At 37.7% G+C, this 21,840-nt stretch overlaps 1 protein-coding gene across 2 annotated transcripts in view; it reads left to right on the top strand.

Moving 5' to 3' along the window:
* The window catches only part of ZNF407 (zinc finger protein 407), a 334,983-nt gene that overhangs the window by 205,101 nt on the left and 108,042 nt on the right, over positions 1-21,840 (top strand). For both annotated transcript variants that reach the window (XM_085052423.1, XM_085052424.1), the window contains exon 7: positions 3,684-3,804. In XM_085052423.1, the coding sequence (XP_084908549.1) occupies positions 3,684-3,804 (121 nt within the window). The remainder of the gene's footprint in view (positions 1-3,683; positions 3,805-21,840) is intronic.

Genomic DNA, 21,840 nt, shown 5'->3' with positions numbered 1-21,840 from the left:
AATAATATATGTGTTTTTATCCAGATGAGTGACTCACTTTGTGTTTCTATTTCTCATGTGAACTGCTCTTTGACTTTAATGTGTAGTTACATTACTCGGCATTGAATTTAATGTATAATGTAGCCTCTTACCTTCAACTTCCCCACCACAGCTTAAAAAAATTATAATGTTGAATACCACAGAAAATGTAGCAAGTAAGAAGACTTATTGCTCTTTTCAGCAAGAGAAGAGATGAAATTTGAAGAGCATCTTTGGTGTTTTCCCTTTTCTATTTACACCAACATTTGCAGCAGACTGGTAAATTGATTATAGCAAAACTTTGACCAGCAAAGACACAAAAAACCTGGGGTTTTAAAACTTTCTCTCTACCTAAGAGAAATTGCCCAGTAGCTAGAGAAAAAGAAAAATCTTTAGTTACTGGTTAGAAACAGCTTTAATAATTGCTTTCATAAACTAGTGCTCCCTATGAACTGGACCTTTTGTCATTTGGTTTCCCCAGTTTTGATTGTTGGAGCTCAAATTTTCCATGTCAGGTGTCTTTAAAGAACAGATGCACTTCAGAAGTTGGTTGCAGTATTGTAAAAGATGCAAACCCATTTCATTTGTGATCCTGTGGTCAGGAAAGTGGCTTTTTGAAAGTGCTTGTGTTAAAAACAAAGTGAAGTGGGTCCTTGATCTTGGAATGTTTGTCCTTCATTGTTTTCCTCCCATAGAGCTTGTTGACCATTGAGTTGTTTTTGGGCACCATACTTTTTTTTCATGGGGCTTGTTATTGATAGGGGTAGAGATGGTGAGACATAGACAAGTCGTCTTTAATGGTAATGAGGGGGTGGTTTTTCAGTTTTTTTCCTTTATTGGTCTTTAAATATGTAGACTTTGTCCTTATAGTTTTGGATACACTATTTTATAGTTATTACATACTGTTGTTTAAAAAATACAGTCAAGCTCATATTTTTATTTGTGTAATTTTAATTTTATAAGAATTAGAATGTTGACTGAGGGTTAAGAAGAGTCCTCTTGTAATTTTTAATGGCAGCCCATAGTAAAAAAATTATGTTTATTGCCTGAAATGTCTGGGGGCAAGAAAGGTCAAAGGAAAATTGGGACACAATGACTGATTAGAAACATCCTGGCCCGTAGATAGGGAAGACAATACTTAAATCAGTAGGTGTGTGGAAAACTTTAATAAATAAACAAATAAATAAAAGTACTCCTGCAGCTAATATACTTTTCAATATCATGCAGCTCAAAGACATACCTAGTTGTCTTTTAGGGTTTTTTTCAACTGTACTAATCAACCTGGTTAATTTTTCATAAAAATACTGTTTTCCATGTGCAGCTGCTAAGAATTACAGGCTGTTCTAGGCTGTCTTTTTTCCTCCCAGTTTAGCTGTCTTTTGTTGTGTGGTGCTGCAGTGATGTATTTTCTGTCAGGTGAGATTTACACATAGTCCTCTTGACAGGAGCAGTTAGCCACAAGGATTTCCTAAGGAGAAACTTCCTGGAGCAGTGGGGAAGGATTATCATTTTTCTTATGGTCACGACGGAATTCGCAAGCCCTCCTGGCTTCAGCAGGTCCTCACTCGGCTGTCAGCCCTACTGGCCCTGCCCTGGCACAGCAGCAAACCTTTACTTGATCCATTCTGCCCTGAATGGCAAACTGAAAATCTCCTTTCAGTTCAGATTTGCCTTTTTTTACAAGGGGGCAGGCTGGCAAGGTTCTAGTGCGTTTTAAATGAAAGCAGTTAAAATAAGTATGTATGTTATCTAAAATACCTGTGGCTTAACTACTTAGGCTTGAAAATGTTGCTATCTTATTTAACGCTAGATGATAAAATAAATCAGAACAGGAAATCTTCAGTTCAAGAACAGGTTACGTTGCTAGGGAGTGTATGGCCTCCCAGAGAGTTTAATTGAAGCAGCAGCCACTACCATTCAAGCTGCTGGGAGAATCAGCTTCACCAGAGCAGAGTGTCAGGGTCTGACAAGAAAACCCCATTTGGGGCAGGAAAGACATACTTTCTAGCAGTCTCAATTTGTCCAGCATAGAGGCTTCAGCTTTGTGTCCTGCCCCTTCACCTTTCCTTGTCCCATGAAACAAATGAAAAACAGTGGCTTGTATTCTCTCCAGCAGCTGCTAAAAGCAATTATTCCAGCTCTTTATAGAGCTTTCAGAAGCTGCTCTGTTGTCTTTTCATCCAGCATTACAGGCTTTTCAGGTCTCGAGGACATTGCACATCTTTTTCCCTTGGGAGGAAAAACCCCAACAATCTCAAAGAGTTAAAAATGCAGATTTCTCTCTGTTCTCAGAATTCTGGCAAAGTCTATTTCAAATTCTTCAGTGTCTCATGCTATAAACAGGCTGGAAAAATTTGTCTTGGAGGCACGGCCATTTGGGAGTGGCCTTTTGTTACTGATTGCAAAAGGTCACTCTTACTGTTAGTCTTCTGCTGGTGGTGAGTCTTCTGTCAGTCTGAAAAACTTCAAATTGTACCTGCTAATAGGCTTAGGGTTCAATTTTGAAACTGCCTGTCCTAGACCTCTGAACAGTCTGCAAGGTACATGTCTGTCCCTAACAGTTTTATCCAGACATCTTAAGTCAGGGATGTCGATTCCTTATGTAGTTTTTAGATAAATACTTTTGAAGGCTTGCACACTGTCGTGAAGATCACCTAAGTTAGGAGCTGGCTTTTGTCTTCTCCAGAGAAAAGGCAATCTATTTCCTCCCTAAGTGGTAACTACATCTGCCTGTAAGCCCCACAGAATATTTCTCTGGCAACCAGTTGGAAAAAATGGGATGCAGGTGTCTTAGCTAGGCATCACAGAATGTGTATGTGTCATGAGGTTTTGTTTTGGTGCCTTCTAAGGGGCAGACCCCTCCACTGGAAAGGTCTCTTTTCACATAGCAACTCAGACACTAAAAATTTTTACTTTTCTTCAATTAGTAGTCCTCTAGAAATTTTCAGTGCAGCTGCATATTCAGCAAGGATTGAATTTTAGTATTCTGAAAATATTACTGTCCTAGTCCAGATTTGGTGGTTGGTTTTTTGTTTGTTTTATTTTCATTAACCGTTCAAGTCCTTCTGCTGAAAACTGGCCTGCTGTTCAGAAAATGTTCACAAGGACTAGCAGGCAAGATAGGGGGAACAGAGCAGAGAGTTCTGGTTCATATTCTCAGTCCCAGTCTATTTATGTTATTTAAAGGGTAACATTAAAAATTCAAGGTTGGAGACAAAAACAAAGACACTTTCCACCTGGAGATGTTCCTTTCTGAGCAGGTACTGAATACAAGCATCAGTGTGATTTTTCACCTTCTGTCTCCCCCAGTTTTGCTTTAGGGGCTGTTCTTGGCCCAACTTCAAGAAAAGGTGTTGTGTGAGAGGAGTGCCTGTCACCTAATTATGATATTTTCATTAAATAAGACCCAGTACCTTGGTTACTCTGTTTCAGTGCAGTTCTTTCTCCTTTTTGCTGCTGTGTAATTCCATGTGGGAAGCCAGTTGGATACTGATGTGTTTCTGTCATATTTTGCAATTAATGCTTTGTATTTGGAAATTTATTTTATATTTGTGTTTGCTATATCTACATGGGCTAAAAGCTGTCTCAAGGGATATGCCAGAAATTTGGGCTTGTCTTCCTTTTCTATAGATGCAAACTGATAATCTTCTTTTGTCACCTTCTAGGAGAGAAACCATTCAAATGTGATGAGTGTAACTTTGCTTCCACAACACAATCGCATCTGACACGACATAAGCGTGTCCATACTGGAGAAAAGCCTTACAGATGTCCCTGGTGTGACTACAGGTAATGAGTCATTAACTAAAGCATGATGAGAGAAGGGTTAAGGTGATCAGATGAGGTTCATTTGAAGTCACCAATAAAAATATATTGCCATTAAAACACCATCAGGGCAGCAGTAATTACATATTAAATTAGGAGCTAAATTTAAAAACTTAGTCTTCAGTATTTAGGTATTACTTTATAAAGAAAAACAAATGATGGGAAACCTTTTAATGGTAACACTACAGTGCTAATGTTGAATGTTTGTTTCACAGCTGCTCCAGTGTCTGTTGGAATTCTCCGTGGTGAGGCTGCTTATCTGCATTGCCTTTTCAAAGCAGTAGCGGTTTTGAAATTTTTCTCGGTTGAGTTGCAACCATTTCACCAAGAAAGGAAAAGTTCTCTAAAAGGCTTAGCAGCCTAAGTACTCACCAGGCACTTATTAGAACTGGAAGCAACTGGATCTAGTTACAGTTCTTCAGAGTCTTGTTTTTCTGCTCCAGTTTTACTTCTCCTTGCCAGCCAGGGTGTTTGGATGAGAGTTGGCCATAGGGTTGGTTGCATGGCAAAGCCTCCCATGTTACACCACTAAAACCCATCCCCGTGTTAGGGCAGTAGATGAAATTCTCAAAGAATCACATGACTGAACAGTTAAAATTACTTCTGGTGCCTATTGCCTGTGTCTTTGGTTTATTATAGACTACTTATTAAATGATCTCAGGTTGCTTCTTAAGTGATTCTTTATTCTTAAGTGCACTTCTTTTGCTTTCTTCAGTACTTTTAATACCTTGCAGTGAGGTGTCTAGTCTATGTGTACTATAAAGGAATCCATGGAAGTATTTTATGGGCAATTTCCAAGAGCTGATGTTCAAAAAGTTTTTAAAAATCAGCATTATATTTGATAAATGGCATATGATTAGATGTATGTGTTGTGATGCAGGCTTACAAGAGGGGCAAGTTAAACATTTGATTATACCACTATAGCATTTTTTATTTTCTTTTCATGCTGAACATACAACTATAATGTTCTTTTAGTATGTTTTGATGTAGTTTCCTAAAGCAAGACTATATAATGAAGCCTATCTGCACTCATAATACCTGTTTTCTTGCTATTTAAGAACTACTTTACAGAAAGCTCTTGTACAGAAAGCTTCTGCAGTGGTCACACAGTTTCTGTACAAAACTTCTTGTTGCATTGTTTGGTTCATGTGGGGCAAATGTTCCGTGAACTCCTTTGTATTGAGCACACATTAAATCACTCTCTAGAATTGCAGAAAACTGAATTTGATAACCTTGGGGGAAGGGGGCTGTGTTTCTATGCTGCTACCTTAAGAGTGCCCCTGCTTTCAGTATATTTTTCTTTATAAGTAGAAGTGGTTTTGTCAGCTTCAGTAAGTCATCTAAGAATTAGAGGTGGTTTTCATTTGTCAAAGCAGTTGTGTTAGAAGATCTGTGTTGAGTGAAGTGAGAGCACATAAGTATTAGTGTGACATGATGTGCTGCATTGAAGGTAAAAGAAGTGCTGTCTATAATGCTGTGTGTTTGAGGACACTTAATCTTGCGGTCATCCACTTTTACTGAATCATCCCAATTGGCAGGAATAGTCTTATTACAGAGCTAGGTAATGAGAGGTGGGTTACAGTGGGTTTGAGCTCCTTGGCTTGAGGACCCTAGAGACTGGGAGCATAGGAGATGTGAATCAGTTTGGGGTTTGTCACGCACACGCAGTGAGTGGATGCACTTCCCTCACCCAGTATGATAAAATGCATAACTTAGTGCTCTGTTGAGTCTAAGACAGGAGATCGTTTTACTTTGGATGGACAGTTTTCTGTATGGGATATAAATTCCAAGAAATAACAAGTTTTTAGGAGTATTTTATTATACTGGAGGTTATTAGAGAAGATGCAAGCATCACTTACCAGGATTAACAAGAAATATCTGGGTATGCCCTGCTTTTATATTATTGCAAAATGAATGTTTCATGGCAATAGAATGTTAATTTCCATCATTCACAGGGCCAATTTTGACCTAGCCTTTGGAGGCTGATCTCTACAGATACCAGCTGATGAAGCTTTGATTCTTCAGGAAATTTGTTCCAAGCTCAGCTGAAAAACATCTGGCAGGGATGCAGGAACCAGAGCTTTGCTGCTGCTGCTGCTGCAAGCTCACAGAGGCAGTGAGGCACTCTGTGTAGTTGCAGAGGAGCCTGTAGAGGGGCTGCTGCATTTATTAGCTCAGCAGTCCTGCTTGTGCCTGCCAGTTTCCACAGTCCTGGGATATTAGCCAGCCTTGTTGGCAAGTATATGTTTTGCTCTCCATCCACTTCTCTCTTCGATTGAAAATACAATTTTAAGGGAATCATATGTTGCCTCCTTGTCAAGTCACCCAGTGCTATCTCTTTTAAAGGAAAGTTGTTAGCAGCTCTGTAAATAATATTGTTTGCACCAGTTCAGCAGATGGTATGTAGTCTTGCAAGTGTCACCTACAGAAAACAATAAAATGAAATTTTAAAATCTGCTGATCTAGTGATAAAATCCACCCGCATGTCTAGTGGTTGAGGTCTCATTGTGATGCTGTGAGCTCGGCCCTTGCACTGTAAGTTCATCCAGACTATTTCATGTGTTGCTGTTTAGTGTTGCTTGGCAACTGCAGACTCTTTAATGAGCCTTGTAGTTTCAGCAAGGTGAATATTCCTCTTTTTGTATTGGGATATGGAGGAGAGTATTGTTAGTGCTACTGTAAAGTCTCCTTTCATTGATAGGTGAACTGATCTCTCTGTTCTATAAAGTAGTTTGAGACACTTGAATTAAAACAGTGACTTAGTACATGATATTTAAATTATTCCCATTCAGCTCATCGGTGCTCAGAGTATTCTTGGAGATTCTTGATTTTGAGCTTTTCAGTTCTTCAGCCTGAAATTGTGAATAATCATCCTGCAAAAATTCTTGCCAGTCTAGTGAGTGAAAGGCTAGCTAACCTAGGCTAGAAGTACAGAAAAAGGGCTATTAGAAGAAGCTAATCTGAATTTAGGAACTGTTATAAACTTTAGAAACTGAAGTGAAATAGGCTGTAAGATACTATGGGGAAAAGAGTGATTTTGGCTGCATGGAACAGAAAAGGCAATTTATTCCCTATATAACACACAGCATGAGACATTCTTTTCTTAACTAGAAAAATACATGAATGGATGTGGTTTTCTGAAGGGAATAATAAACTAACCTAGCATTTTTAGCTCACAAATTATGGCTTCTCTATAGTATGCATATGCTTATAGTTGTACTTCAGTATTCTTGAAAAAAATGTTGCCTTCCATCCCTAGTTTTTGTACAGTGACCACTTGATATTTCTTTTTGTCTAAATCTTTTGTATTTTGATGACAAAGAAATTAAAATCTGCATTTTGATACAGTAGTATGCATCTTCCAGTAGCAATTATAATTTTAAACTATATTTTCAGTCTGGCTTCTAAAATCCTTTAGAAGGAAGCAAAATATAGTATTCATAAGCAAAAAAATTTACTTGTATGTTTTGGTTATATATTTTTCACATTTGTGTTTTCAATTTAGGTTTTCCTCATTGAGATAAAAATATGCACAATTTTCCTTTGCATTTGCTTTTTCAAATCACACAGCATGTCTCTCCATTCTTAAGTCAATGTGCTTTGTCATACAAAAATATTCATTCACCCTTAATTAATGTTCAACTTAATTTTATAATACAGAATTGGTCTCACAGGGCCCTGCACCACCATTACTTATGCAATGCTTATTTTATATTTCTTAGTCATTTAAAAAAGATGTGTTACGTGGCTGAACTTTTCAGATGACACCATCCTGGACTTACACTGACAACAATAGTGTTTGCATTTGGTAATGGGCATAGTAAGCCCTGAAGAGCTGTATAACATCCTGAAAATGAACAGTGCCTGTGACACAAGTTTCTAAATCTGTTGGTTGTATAGTCTGTGGACAGACTTCCTAAACCTGAAGCATATTTAGGTACCTGAATTTAACCTGATTGCAGAAGTGAAAAACTCCCCTAAATCTGATGGTGTCAGTGAAAGATGCAGATATACAGTACTTTCAGAACTAATCTGGTTTTCTGCATGTGTCTGAGAATGGGAAATCTCATTTATTCATATGTAAGGCTTTAAATTTAACTCCCATTTGTTCTGACTTTCTATATAACAATCACAACTTGTCAGGCAATTTATGTTCATGGTGTGTGTAAGGGGGATGTTTCAGTGAAATGGATTTGAGTTACATGGAGGGGGGCATGCAGAAAGCAGAACCCTGCTTTTCTCACATAGTCAAATCTGTTGGATTACAGTGCTTGGGAGAAGCACTTGACATAGTTTTGTGATGCAGAAAGAGCATTGCTACAGCTTTGACCATGAGAGTGTGGGACAGGTATTATGTTAATGTGCTTCATGCCATCCCTCTGCTGTGATTAAAGAAAGTGATTTTCATTTCTATGGGATTCTAGGGTATGGTTCATTTTGCACAGGGTACCCATGGTGGTGAGAGAATGGAGGGCAATATCCAGGGGTGTTCCTCAGCCATAGATAAGGAGGTGTAGAAGTTGTATAAAACAAACAGCCAGGCCAGCAAAACAGCATGCATTCCTTTCTATAAAGTATATGACTTGTGAAGGATGTCTTACAAGACTGAGAATAAATAGCATACATTTTTAATATAATTATGTAAGCTAAAATAAATATTTTACATTTATTATGCATAATAAAATAATTAGACAACATTCTGTAAGGGATTATGGCATCTGAAATTCCAACTGTAGAAGGATTCATTACGTATTTTCAGCAGCAGCAGCAGCATGACTTAGGGGGAGTTACTCCACAGGGGCTACTTTTCTTTTTTTGGACAGCATCCCTAGGGAGTTCCTATTTCCCTCTGACTTATAGTATCTGTTCATAGGTTGTAAAGACCAGTTTATAATACACTCCAGGATTTGCACCTAAGTCATAAGAATGTGAAAAGTAAGTGTTTTCTCTCTGTTTTGGTGAATTCAATAACCTTTAGGTACGATTGCATCAGCTGCACACTATTCCCTTGTTACATTAAGGATAACTAGGGACTGCTTTACAGATGAGGTAACAATATCTACTAATTCATAGCAAAACTGAAAGGCTGTTAAGGCAAATTCTGCATAAAATGATGAAAACAGTTTATTTATCATTACAACATTAATATCAATGTGCTGTTTGTAACCAGGGAAATTTAACATACGTGTATAGGAAATAACTAGATTATACAACTGTATAGGATGATGAGGATTCCAGGTGGCAACCACCACTGCACTATTGCAAAACATGTTTATATATATATATCACAGAGACAGAATTGGGGGAAAAAAAGGTGCATATACTTTGTATGAATACAAATTTGTTAAGGACAATAGTGCATGTATGTAATAGAGCAAACAGGGCCTTCAGGAAGTACTTCAGCTTCTGTTGTGTTCAGCAGCAGGAGTTGAGAATATCCAGTGCCTTGTGCTAGTAGACTTATAAACAAATGAAGATAGAAGTTTAGACAGACATTCTGTCAGTGGATGGGCACAGTTCCCAGATGAAAACTCAGAATATTATTCCCCCCTTCATTTTTAATAAATATTTAGATAAAGTATTTGGAAATATTTCCATTAATCTGGAATAAAATATGCTGTAGCATTTAAGTATTTAAAAGAAAAATAATCTGAAATAAAATTTAGATATAGTTGCAAAAACAATTTAATTATTCTAGTGAATACATGGCATACAAAACAATGGTTAGCATTATTGCCTTTTGTAATATTTCTGTGGCTTAATAAAACTTCTTTTGTTCACCAAAGTTATAGCAGATAGTTTATGTGGTAAACTCAGAATAAAAATATTCAGTGTTTTAGTAGTGCACAGTACAGCTATCAGGTTAACCAACTTGACCAGATGTAATTCCTAACATTCCAAACTGGAAAGCACACAAGTAATGATGTGACTCTCGCTCGGATGTGTCTGTGCTGTCTGTGCCGACTGAGAAATCGTGTCTCTGCAATTTTTGACAATTGTTTTGGTGGCAGTGTATAAAAGAACTTAGGCTCCCTCTCTCAAAGCTGTCCCTGTCTAATGTCACTGCGTGGAGTGCTTAAGAGAATGAATGTGTACTAGGAATCATGATTGTTTCTTAAGAAGAGATACATGTGTGTGCACACATGTGTGCATTGGCATATGTAGACTTGGTGGCTGTGGTCCACAGTGAAGTTGCCATGTTAAGAGGCCTTGGCACAGCATGCAATACTATAATTGTTTTGTAAGGTCCTTCACATTCTCTATTTGTAATTAATAGCAAAGTAAATGCGCTCTACTTGGTAGTAGGGTAGTATGGACTTTTACTAATTTTAATGACTAATACTTGTTAAGGAAATCCATCAATAATTCCATGAGCATTGGTACCTCTTATGTTGTTTCTTTTTCTTCTTTCTATTTATTTATTTATTCTTAGGGGTTTGTTTTTTCCCCTGTGGCCGCTCTAAGAAAGAGGAATTAAAAATTGCCTTTTTAATTCAATGGATCTGTGATTCTCATGCTAACACTGAACTTGGGACTTTAAGGATCTTCCCAAGTGGTGATGCAATTGCAAACACTGATAATACTATTCAAGTGTCATTTTGATTGAGTTCTTTGAAGAACAACTTTTAAGGGATCTATTTAAGCCTAAATGCTGTGCTAAATCACTCAAAAGCAACTGCTGAGACATGAAGCTATTTTAATATCAATGTAAAAATTAATATCTGGTTTCAGCATCTCTCTGTTACAACCTGTTGTGATCCTAGGACAGGACTTTGTAATTTGTTCACACTTTGATTTAAGTTCTGAAAAAACATTATCAGGCTCCTGATTTCTTTCAGTAGTCACTGTCTTTCCCTTACTGTTCAATCTGGGCTTTGTCCCTAAACGTTTCTTATGCAGCCTCTTCTTGCTGAACTGATGCTCTTTTTTCTGAAGCAGTGTCCAAGACACTTAACCCAAAACCTTGAAGTATTTGGTGTCTAGGAAATATGAATAAGACCACTTCATGCAGTAGACAGATTAATGTAAAGAATGTATTTTTTAATCATGTTTTATCTTCTCTCTGTCCTCACACTTCTCTTTTTGCTATCATATGTAATCATCACTGTCTTAGCTATTTCTCTTTCTTAAAGAGCATAAATACATTATCATAAATACATGTATACTTACATCTAATAAAAACTTAATTCATGTTTATCAATCTGAAACATCAGCATATATATCTAATAAAAATGACCTTAACTATGTTGTATTTTGATAGTAAATAAAATTTTAGTTGTAACCTGAAGACGAACAGCAATGCTATGGTCTTAATATAGCTTGTAGTAGCAAAAAGACTTGTAATTTCCTGTTCTTACAGTGCTTCTGATAAAAAAGTACACTGAAGATCTTTTATGTCTACAAATAAACTTTCATTTGTTAGAATGGTTTGATCTAAAAATAATCATTGGCATCATAGCCTAATTAATGTGAGCCTTTTATGTAAAACATGTTTTAAGAAGGATTAAAACAACCATATATGTTTTCTTTGCTCTTGCCTGTTAGCAGAGAATAAAAACATTAATTTCTTTGTTTCTTTTGCCATTCCTTAATCCCCAATCCAGTCGTTATAAAAGGGCCAAACCTATCTTTGGTGGTGATGAAGTCTACAAGGAATTATTATTTTTATTTCTAGCTACCATCTAACTACGTGGCAGGTAGTTAGCAGTCTGAAAATATTTTGGTAGTGTTACAGGCCTCCAAGATGAAATTGGTAGACTGAAATTGAGCCCTTTGTGTTGTGTGGGTTTTATTCTCCAGGCAATATGGCTACTACCCCGTAAAAAAACTTCTGTATTAATGCTGTATTTGTGACAACTTTCCCTCTTCCTCCTTCACATGTGACATACAAAACAGATTAAAGTCTGGGGAAGTGACAGAAAGCAAATTCTGTTCTGAAGTGGTTGCAGAAAGAGGTATAGTCTAGTGCAAGGGGAAGAAAGGGAAAGTTTTTTTTCTGTGTAAAGTCTGATGAAAATGAGTTAAAGAAAAGGATTGCTGAATAGCAAGTGAAAGAAGGAAAGAAAAGAGCTTTTGTGTTTGTAAAAAGCTTGCTACTTAGATATTTTAAATGCATTGGAAATGGTGAGCAATTTTCCAGATAAATATGACATTGTTAGAAACTCCTGATTTATTAAAGCTAAATAAAATTCCTTGCACACTGCAGCAGAGTTGCTCTTGTCTCTGTACCAGTTTCTGCCCAAATTTTCCTGGAGTGGCATGTTGGGCACTTTGGGAAGTCAGGTACTAACGCGTCTGTCACCACCACGAGGTTCCCCAGCTCCAGAGTGGAAGTGTGGGTTTTATGTACCAGGCTGGCACCTCTACAGTGGGGCTGGAGGGTGTTTTCCAGGCACCACAGCACGATGTGGTGAGACTGAGGCTCTGGAGCAGCATCAGCTCCTGGGGTTTGGAAGTCTGGTGCTCCTGGCCACCCTCTTCCCAGTGCTGTTGGGAACCCCAACTGGCTGAAAGCTCATCTCTGAGAACCTCAGCTCTCTGTTTTGGAAAGAGAGGCATCAGAGATTTGGGAGCTCAGAGTTTCGGAGATGTTGCTTCACAACCTGTGGGTTCAAAGCTGCTATTGGGAGAAGGTGGTGCATTCTCCATAGGAAAACGTAGCATAAGGAAGACGAGCCATTTGTTATACAGCAGTTCACCTTACCTAAAACCATTTTGCAATCTGTTGTATGATACTCTGTTCTCATAATCATGGGTCAGGGATCCCTACTCCCTTTGAGACGTTACTTACAAGGAGACAATCTAGACAGGAGCTTGTTGTCCTGTTGTAACTTACTAAGTTGCTTGTTGCAGCTATTTTGTCCCTGGTTAGGGTGATCTTTGTGGGTTTACTAGGCCTGTTTAGGTCTGAGTAACAGCTATAGATATAGCTGAGACTTCTTAGGGAATAGCCAGCATATAAAGCACTCAGTTTTGTTATTGCAAGTGATGGAGTGCTGCTCTGGTGTTATTTTTTTTTTCTTTTTTTTTATATATTTTCAAATATGTTCTTTTAATAATGGAAATGGAATTAAGGGAAGAAAATATATATGAACAGAAGGTTGTTCTGCATTCTTGGATACCTTGGGTCAAAGCTACTTCTTATTTTATGTCTTCAGAAAAAAGATGAGGTCTGTACAGCACTACTCATCATCTCCACAGCAAGTTAGATATGGCTTAGTGTGCTGTGAGGAACAAGCTAATGCAACACTGTTCTGCTTTCTCCCACCTCCATGGGCCAGGGGATTGGAGTAGAGACATTCTTTGATGTTTTCCCAGCTCCTTCTGTAAGTGCACTGAAATTGAGAGGTATTGGAAACTGACAGGGATGGGAAAGAGTTGCTACTGTTCATAACCTGACAACAAGTTGGTTATTCTTCCTAAAGTGAAGAGGAGGTTGCAAGGTGACTTTTGACTCTCAAAGACAGCCCAGATCTCCCTGGTGCTCCCAGGATTGGTAGCACGGCTGCAGATTGGTCTGACCTCTGGCCAGCTGAGCTCCAGTCCAGTCCTAGGTTTTTTTCCTTCCACTTAAGTAAACTGCCCAGCTCAATGTGGTTCCTAAAATACAGGTCTATATCTATATAAACACATTTTTAGATAATGCTTTAAAGTAACACTTCTCCTGATGTTCTTCAGCATTGCTACGTTTTTATATTTTTAGTAATGTTATCATTTAAAACATACACAACTTGAAACTCTGCATTTCATAATGCTCTAAAATTACTTGTGTTATAATCCTGTAAATACATCTAGTGGTTCATTGTGATGTTGCTAATACCCCTTAAAATATAGTATTTATTGTTCTATGTTTGTAACTTCCATGCACATTCCTTCAATACCCACCCGTTCAAGATGGTTATGAATTCTCTCAAACAACTGTAGTCTAGGACGTAATTTGTTCTGCTGCAACTGGAATGCCTTCACCCAGTGAGCTTCCTCAAAACATTTGTTTAAATTTTGCATGCACAATCTACAGAGCAAACAATACTTAGAACCATTTTGAAGTTGTAGAAGGTACTGTGATTATTAAAATAAATTCTTAAGTTCTGATGAAGTTTAATTAGAAAAGTGTGATATTTCAGACATGTTTTTGTTAACAAGCACTTTTTAAAGTCCAGAACCATTTCCATTAGCAAATTCTGGAGATCTCTTATATGGGTATTTTAACATCTTAAAAGCCATTAGCAATTTGCTTTTTTTTCGGGAAAAAAGATGTACCTTTAGTTCAGAAAGGCAGTTTTTATAAATTGTTGATGAGGATTGTTTTTTTACCTTCTGTCCCTAACTTATTGTGAGATTTGTGCCAGCCCATCTATCCATCTTTCACCCGTTTCTTTGATAACTTTTTAAGCTGTTGATCAGTTTCAGTGTAAACTGACACCATGTAGTAGCTGCTGAGATAAATTAAATTCGTCTTTCCTGAAAGAGGTAGATGAGGAGAGAAGTGAAAAAAAATCAGGGAGGACCAGTCATTTTCAATCAAATTTCAGCTGTCATGCATTCTTCTCTCTTAAAATTGAGCTGCACCCGCCCGAACAACTATGCTCTCTTGGATGTGGGTATCCTGAAGGAATGTGTTGGAGAGCTGTTGCTGCTGCACTGGTGCTGTGGGAGATTTAGTGAACAGGGCAAGAAGGTATAGGAAATCATGCTTCAGTTGGTACAATTCTTATGGGTCAGTGTTTTGAGTCCCAAATTAACTGTTTGTTGCAAGTTGTCAGGATAGGTCCTTTTTAAAGGTAAAAGTTAAAAGATATTTTTTAGAGGATAAGGAGGAGACCCCCAAGTATCTTTGTTTTTCTTTAGAAAAAAGATTATTTGGAAAACATTTATACCCAGGAGGGTGAGACCATTGGCATTTCCTAGTGAATAGGAAGAAGGTAGCCACTTTGGAGAGATTATTCCACAAGTGCTGGTTTTGGCACTTTTTCTCTTTTGTGTTAGTCATTCACTGATGAGATGACATATTCATAGGTCTATATAGATGTATTTACTTCAGGAAAAGAAGCAAAGTTTGAGGAAATGCTATGTTCTTTTTACATGTTATTAGTGATACTGAGCATCAACGAATTTTCATCTCACATGGGGTCCAGTGGCTCTGTACCTATTTGAAATTCAGCCTCTTCATTTAGGTGACTAAATGTGACTTTCATCACATTTTAATTTGAATTTTAATTACTAGTCTTTAAGATTTTGATCAGCACTAATAAATTACAGCACAGTCATATGGTATTTAGCTGATTGATTTTTGCATGCTGAAATATAGTCATTTTGAAGAGCAGTAAAAATACTTTCAAGTAGAAGAAATGTTTCAAAGATAAAGGAATTTGTACTGGATTTGTTCATTTGTGTCAGACCAGAGAGGGAAGTCCTAAATGTGAGCCCTTGTGAGGGCAAAGCAGGTGTCTACTATCCAGTCTGTTTTAAATAAATGCAGGAACATCAAGTCAGGCAATCAGCCCGAACAAGGCCAGCAAGTGCAGCTTTTGATGATGGCTTTGTGTTTCCTGGTGGTGGTGCAAGAGGTGAGAGATGAGTATACAGTGTTGGGTGATGATTCCTCTGTTGGTGCTCTGCATTGCAGAACTGGATTCTAAAAGGCAAATACAGCATTTGTTTGCTGAGTTCTTGTTGACCCACATCTGTTCCTGGCTTCCTCCTTTGTTTGGATGTCTTTTCCCTCAGAAGTCTACAACATGACATCAGGAGAATCTATATTTTTTTTCCTGCTCTGAAGTACCCATTTTTAGTTTCAGTTCACCAGCAGCATGGCAGTAGTACTGTAACAGAAAGGATTATAACTAAGCCCCTCTCCATCTAAGCGTCTGTTCCATAGCTCAGTTGGGAGTCAACTCTCACTGGCTGGGTAGTGTGTACTGTCACAGGGTCGATACTATAAAACAAAAACAAAGACAGTGGATCAAGTCCTGGCCCACTGATGTTAATCACATCCCCTCCATGTCCTCAGATGTCCTCAGTAAAGCCACAACTCTCACCTGTCATGAAGTAGTTGCTTCTTAGGAGACAAATGGAAAGCCAGAGAGTTGGTATCACCTTTCACAAGACTTTGTATCCTGAACAGTAAAGAAGTTCAACTAGGCAAGTAAATTGAGGGATCAAGAACCCAGGTACTTCTGCTTTCCACTCAATTCACAGAGAGGATCTCGATCTCCTAAATCTTGCCAAAAGACATTTAAATTGAGAAGCATCTACGCCTTTTGGGGTTTCTGTTTTTCAGTTCCCTCTCTACTTGAGTTTGCAAGTTCTTGCACAGCTGAGTGAAATCACTGAGGTATACTCAGAAGTCTTTGTCCTGCAGAAATAGCTATGTCTGCCTCAAAGGTTTTGGTACATTTTTTGGGCAAACAGGCCTGTATTCCTGTATTTTTTGTTAGAGGCCTGAAAATTAGACAAGTCAGGATTAATTTAGTTTATAATGAACTGCTGTCTGCAGCCTCATTCTAGTTATTGTTTAGGATTCTCAGCTGAAAGGGCACAGGACAAGGGGTAAGGAGCCTGTTGTTTGGATTTTCTAGGAAAGTTATATGGGGAATATAACTGAAAACAGAAGAGCATTTCTGAAAACTGGGATTAGATCTGCTTTTGGCTCCTGGCGGTTCCAGGCTGTCTAATGGCAAAGTTTCAAGAAGAAAGGGTTGATGCATGGTATTTTGTGCCAGCTAATACACTTTCCTGGGACAGAGAACAGAATTCAGCCATCCTCAAGATAAGGGCAGGTCTAAACTTGGGAGTTTTACTACCTAGAACAGTGGCATGATTTCTAGAAAGTTAGGGGCCACATTGTTTCCTTTTTCCAGAGCAGATTAGAGCTTCTGGTGTTTCGTATTGGTGACCTACACTTTCTTTAAAAACAGTAAATGCGTAATTTATGCAAATGTTAAGACCTCTATTAGTTCTTTATTATGTCCACTAATTGCATTGGGAGTTTGAATGGTTAGGGAGGACAGACTAGGTTGCCATCTACTACTACCATGCCCAACAGTACACCTAAACAGAAAGCTTTCTACCCTGTTTTATAGATACCCTGTCTCCCAAACCTATAATTTTTGCATGTTTTCTGATTATTGTATCCTTAGATTATAATTTTTCTGAGGCCAAGACCATTTTCTTTGTTGTTTCTCTGTGCAGTGAGTGGAGTATCATCCTCCTGTCATGCTGTCCTCTCAGGTCAACATGCTGTGCAGTGAGAACATACCAGCTTTCTGGGAGCTACTCTTTGATTTGTAAACATAGGATTACATTTCACCTGTACAGGAAAGCCTGTACTGTTGTGGTGAAGCCTTATTGTTGCCAAGACTGTGATACTGTTAAGTGACTAAAACCTCAAAGAAGGTGTAACAGCTGAGACACCGTGCATTCAAGCTGAAGTGAAATATCAGTGCCTAATTCCCATAGTCTCCTTAGAAAATCTTATCTCTCCTTTATGGACTAGTAGTCCACTACCTTTCATGAAAATTAAATGCATATAAATAAAATCTTTCAAATATGTGTGCAATCTAAAGTGTCATTAGAAACAGCCTTGCCTGGTTTATTTCGGCTTTGTTTTTGAACCTGACCTTCAAATATGTGTCTTGCTGAATGCATTTCTGGGTGCATTTTTTTTGTTTTGTTTTTGGAGATCATGTCATTGTTATATAGCTGAAGCAGGGGTAGTACTGAAAGCAATGCGTCTTGGAATGCAAGTAGAACTATTTAGACTCTGTTCTTTAAAGCACAGCTTCTTTATCTATACCCATCCACTACTTAGAAAGGAAGGATTTCAGGATATTATGAGCTATATTCTTTTCTTGTGATTCACCTTGTGTTAGTAAGCTGCTGTTCTGCAAACTGGTGGAAATAGCACTGAAACACACAGGCTACTTCCATCTCTGCAGCAAAAAACCCCAAACTGTATACATCTGATAACAAAAGTGAAACAAATACAGATATATAGGTGGACAAGCAGATAGATAGATACATGGTTAGATTTCTTCCTAAATGTCTATTATTTACTTTATTTGTGTTTACTTTTTGGAAAATACATGGATTATTTATAATAGTTGTATAGTAAACTCTTGTGGCCTTTAAAGAGGCATGTGGATTAATGACTTCTCAAAGAATTGTTTTACAGGAGTGCAGTAGCATTTTTAGAATGAGTGCTTAGTTAAAATAGTCACTAAGGGCATGTTATTCACATATGCATCAAACCTATGTACTTTTTATTATCTATGCATTCTGACTTGAATCACTAAGGTCCTTTCATATATGTACAGATAACATAAAGCTTATTAATAAGTCCAGTTGATCTTAAGTTAGTTATGTTCCATAGAATTACATACTGAATTAGCCCTTTAAGGACTGTATTACTGTGATGCAAAATAGATTCAAATGAATAGTTTGGTTTTATATAAAAGGTAAGGAGTCCAGAGTTTTTTTGGTGGGTTTTATTGTTTGTTTATTTGTTTTTAGTTTAAGAGTGCAATATATGTTTTCTTTAGCTGTAAAAGCACAATCAAGGCAACATGATAAGTGAGTCAGTGTTGTAAAAGTAAAACTAATTTTGCCTTCACTCACATGAGCTATAGAAGGAGGAAGCTTTATTGTCCCTGGGAAGGTGATAAGGCAGAGTAATTGTATATTATACTGTCCTGGAACATCTGCCTGAAGACTGTTGGAGCAATTCATCTATCATGGACGATACAGCATGTTTTGTCTTTCTGCTTTAACCCATCCCCACTGCTGGCCTGCACGAAGGTTTTGATAGGGACTGTGCCTGGGCTGGGGCTCACATTAATCAGTCCCCTTGTTCAACACTCCAGCTGACATAATTACAACCTGCGCACAGCAGTTATTCAAGTTGAGTCCTTGTCACTCGTGGTGCGAAACTACACAGCTCAGATCCCGAAGGAGATTGCCTTATCACACAGAACAAGGGCTCACAGGAGTTGAAGAGAATAGAAATGGGAAAATGTCTTCCGGGAGTACTATATATTCCTTTAAAATAAGACATTTGAGAGACTTACAAGGGACAAAGAGAAGCATTGTGCAAGGTCTGAAATGAACAGGTTATTATTTTTAAAAGGATTACACAGGCCATTTTTGTGAAATGGACATGCATTATTAAATAAATTCAGTGGTCTCTCTTATCATTCAGTGGCTCTGCCCTATTAGTTTTCTTCAGAAGTGATAAAATAGTTTTTGACTTGTATAAGCTTTAAGTATCTCTCAGAAGAAATCATAAGAACACAACTAATAAAAGTGCACATATTATACCAGTAAAATTGGCACACACATAAGGGAAGATCTGCGAGGATCAGAGTTAAGGGTGAAGGAAGAAGCATGCAAAAGGGCTTTCGAAGATGAGCAAGTTCATTAGTTTCTGCTGTTGTATGATATGGGAATGTGAAAGGTGAAGCCAAAGAAAAAGTTTCATATTTTACCGTTCTTTCTTCTTTTCATGTTAACCCTTTGTGGGAAAAGGACAAATCCATAACACAGTCTATGGTAATGAAAGAGGTTTCTTTTCATGTAATATGATGGAGTTAATTTTATATTTCTTTAAGACAGAATCTTTGCATACATGATCATAGAATAATTTGTTTGGCATTGTTCTATAAAATTTCTCAATATAACAGAATTTCATTGACATCCAGAAGGCTTTTGCCCTGGTATTTAAATTTTTTTCTTCTTGGGTCAGCTTTTTGAAGTAATACCATTCGGGCAATTCCTATTCTTCTCAATCGATTTAGATGTTGCCGTGATTTCTCATGTAGTTAAAATCATGTTATGTCTGTTAGACACAATTGCGTATAGTTGAGAGAGCAGTAAAAATGTGTCTGTTCTGGGTGGTCCAATTTTAACCTAATACTTTTACAAGACAGGTTATCTGCAACTTTGAATAGTCTGAAATAGAAGTGCAGTAGAAACTACCTTATACATTTTACTTTACCTCAAGGTGGGCTAGGTAAGTCAGATACATAGTTCAGTGCTTTCATTCCATTTCAGTATCTTTTGGTGAAGTACCCAGCATGTTAACTTTGATGTGTAGGTCTCCAGTAAAAGTCCAGTGACATGAAAACTGCAATTTCTTACTGAGCAGCAAGGCATCCTTATAGGTAAATGTACTCTTGTAGGAGCAAAAATTCAAGTTTTGCTTCCTCCTTACTCCTAAAACCAGTTCTCCTGGGTGAATGATGTCTGTGAAATAAGCTCCAAGTACAGAGCCAAATGCTGCATTTACTTACATTTGTGCAGAAAATGGCATTATGAGGACATAATCTGAAAAGAATGATGTTTCTCTGATATATTCTTTTAACACACATTTTAGATTAGATAGTCAATCGTACCTCCAACTAAAGACCCAAATTTGACTTTCAGAATCTAAGATGGTTTTGCAGTATTGACAGCCAGGAAGAATATATTTTAATTTGCAGACAGAACAAATTTCCATGACATCATGGAAGCACAATAAATGGGTGACCTCACAATGACATTTTTCAGAATTAAACTATACTTCTTGGAGACTTTGAGACCAGAAAAAGCCATAAGCTCAGGCAGTCTGACCTTCTACATAAAATGAACTGTATAGGTGTTTTTTCTCCCAGTTTGTTCTGTACTGAACCTCCTACTTCTGACTGAATTTTATGATCTAGAAACATATTCAGGTTTGATTTGAAAACAGGCAAAGTTGCAGAGCCAGCTTCCTTTCTGTGACAGATTAATTGCTGAAGAAATTGTGCTTTTTTTCCTCAGCTCAATTTGACTACAACATGTACTGTTTGCTTTCGGTTTTGTGTAGGTTTTCTCTAAGTTAGTTTGTCCCTTAACCATACCTTCATTCCATGTTAAGTTACTCATGGCCAAGCTCAAGTGTAATAACCATAACAGAAGTGGTTTTTATTAGGTGTTTTAGATTTTTTTACCCCACTTAGTTTCAATTTCTATTCATAATCACTTTGTAGCTGTTTGTTTCCTTTTTTCAAATGCAGGCAGTAGAACAGGAAGTAGATATTCTAGAATTAGTTTCTCTGGTGTCACAAAGAGAACATTACATCCTTACATTTGCTTGCTACTTCCTTGCTTATACGTCTGAAAATAGCATGGGGCCTTTCTGCTTATAGCATCACACCAGAAGTTCACATTAAACCAATGGTCCACTAATCCCTAAATCATTTTCAGTGTCACAGCTTTTCGCAGCATTGTCGAAGTTACTTGCATGCGTTGTGCAAAGGTGGGAAAGCTAACATGTAATTGTGTGCGTACATGTTGTGATTGAACAGGCCTGGCTTCTGAGGCTGCTCTGTATGATGGCAGTGACATCGTTATTAATCATGCTGCCAATTACAGTGTTGTCTGCAAATTTTATTAGCAGGGATTTTATATATAGTTTTGGCATGCATAACAAAAGTGAATCTTTCAGACAATTATTGCTGATTCCTTTGATAAATTGGAACATTTGAAATGAGGAAGAAAATTACCATCTCTTTTTGCATGGGGGGTTGGGGCTGGAATAGGGCAAGAAGAGGCACTGTATTAGCATTAAAAAAACCTACTTTGAGCAGAGATCGTACAGACCACAGTGCCCTGGGTATGAATCCAGGCTGCAAAGCAACAGGATCTACCCTCTAGGGAACCGTGTTGTCACTAAAATGGTTGAAGGAACTGACACGAAGGCCAGTTGGAAGAAGTACCATCTGCATCTGAGATTGACAGGCAGCCTTTAGGGTCTGTTGCTATCATTTCTGACTCCAGCAACATTAGGAGTCCAGTTTCATCTTGTGCAGCCGCTAGATTCCACACCCTTTCCTAGGCTCCATCTGCACTTCTATATCTGTGAAAATACTTTATGTGTTCCTGAGGATATACAAACAGACTCTACAGAATTGTTCTGTTACTTTATGTGGTCATTAAAAGAAGTACAATAGGGAAAAAATTGATGTTGAAAGGAAATGCGTGTCT

This window comes from Lichenostomus cassidix, chromosome 2, assembly GCF_008360975.1.
Source record: "Lichenostomus cassidix isolate B80296 chromosome 2, HeHo_3.0, whole genome shotgun sequence".
NCBI classification, from domain to species: domain Eukaryota; kingdom Metazoa; phylum Chordata; class Aves; order Passeriformes; family Meliphagidae; genus Lichenostomus; species Lichenostomus cassidix.
Note: the sequence above shows the minus strand (reverse complement) of the source record. Positions and strands in the feature narration are given on the sequence as shown.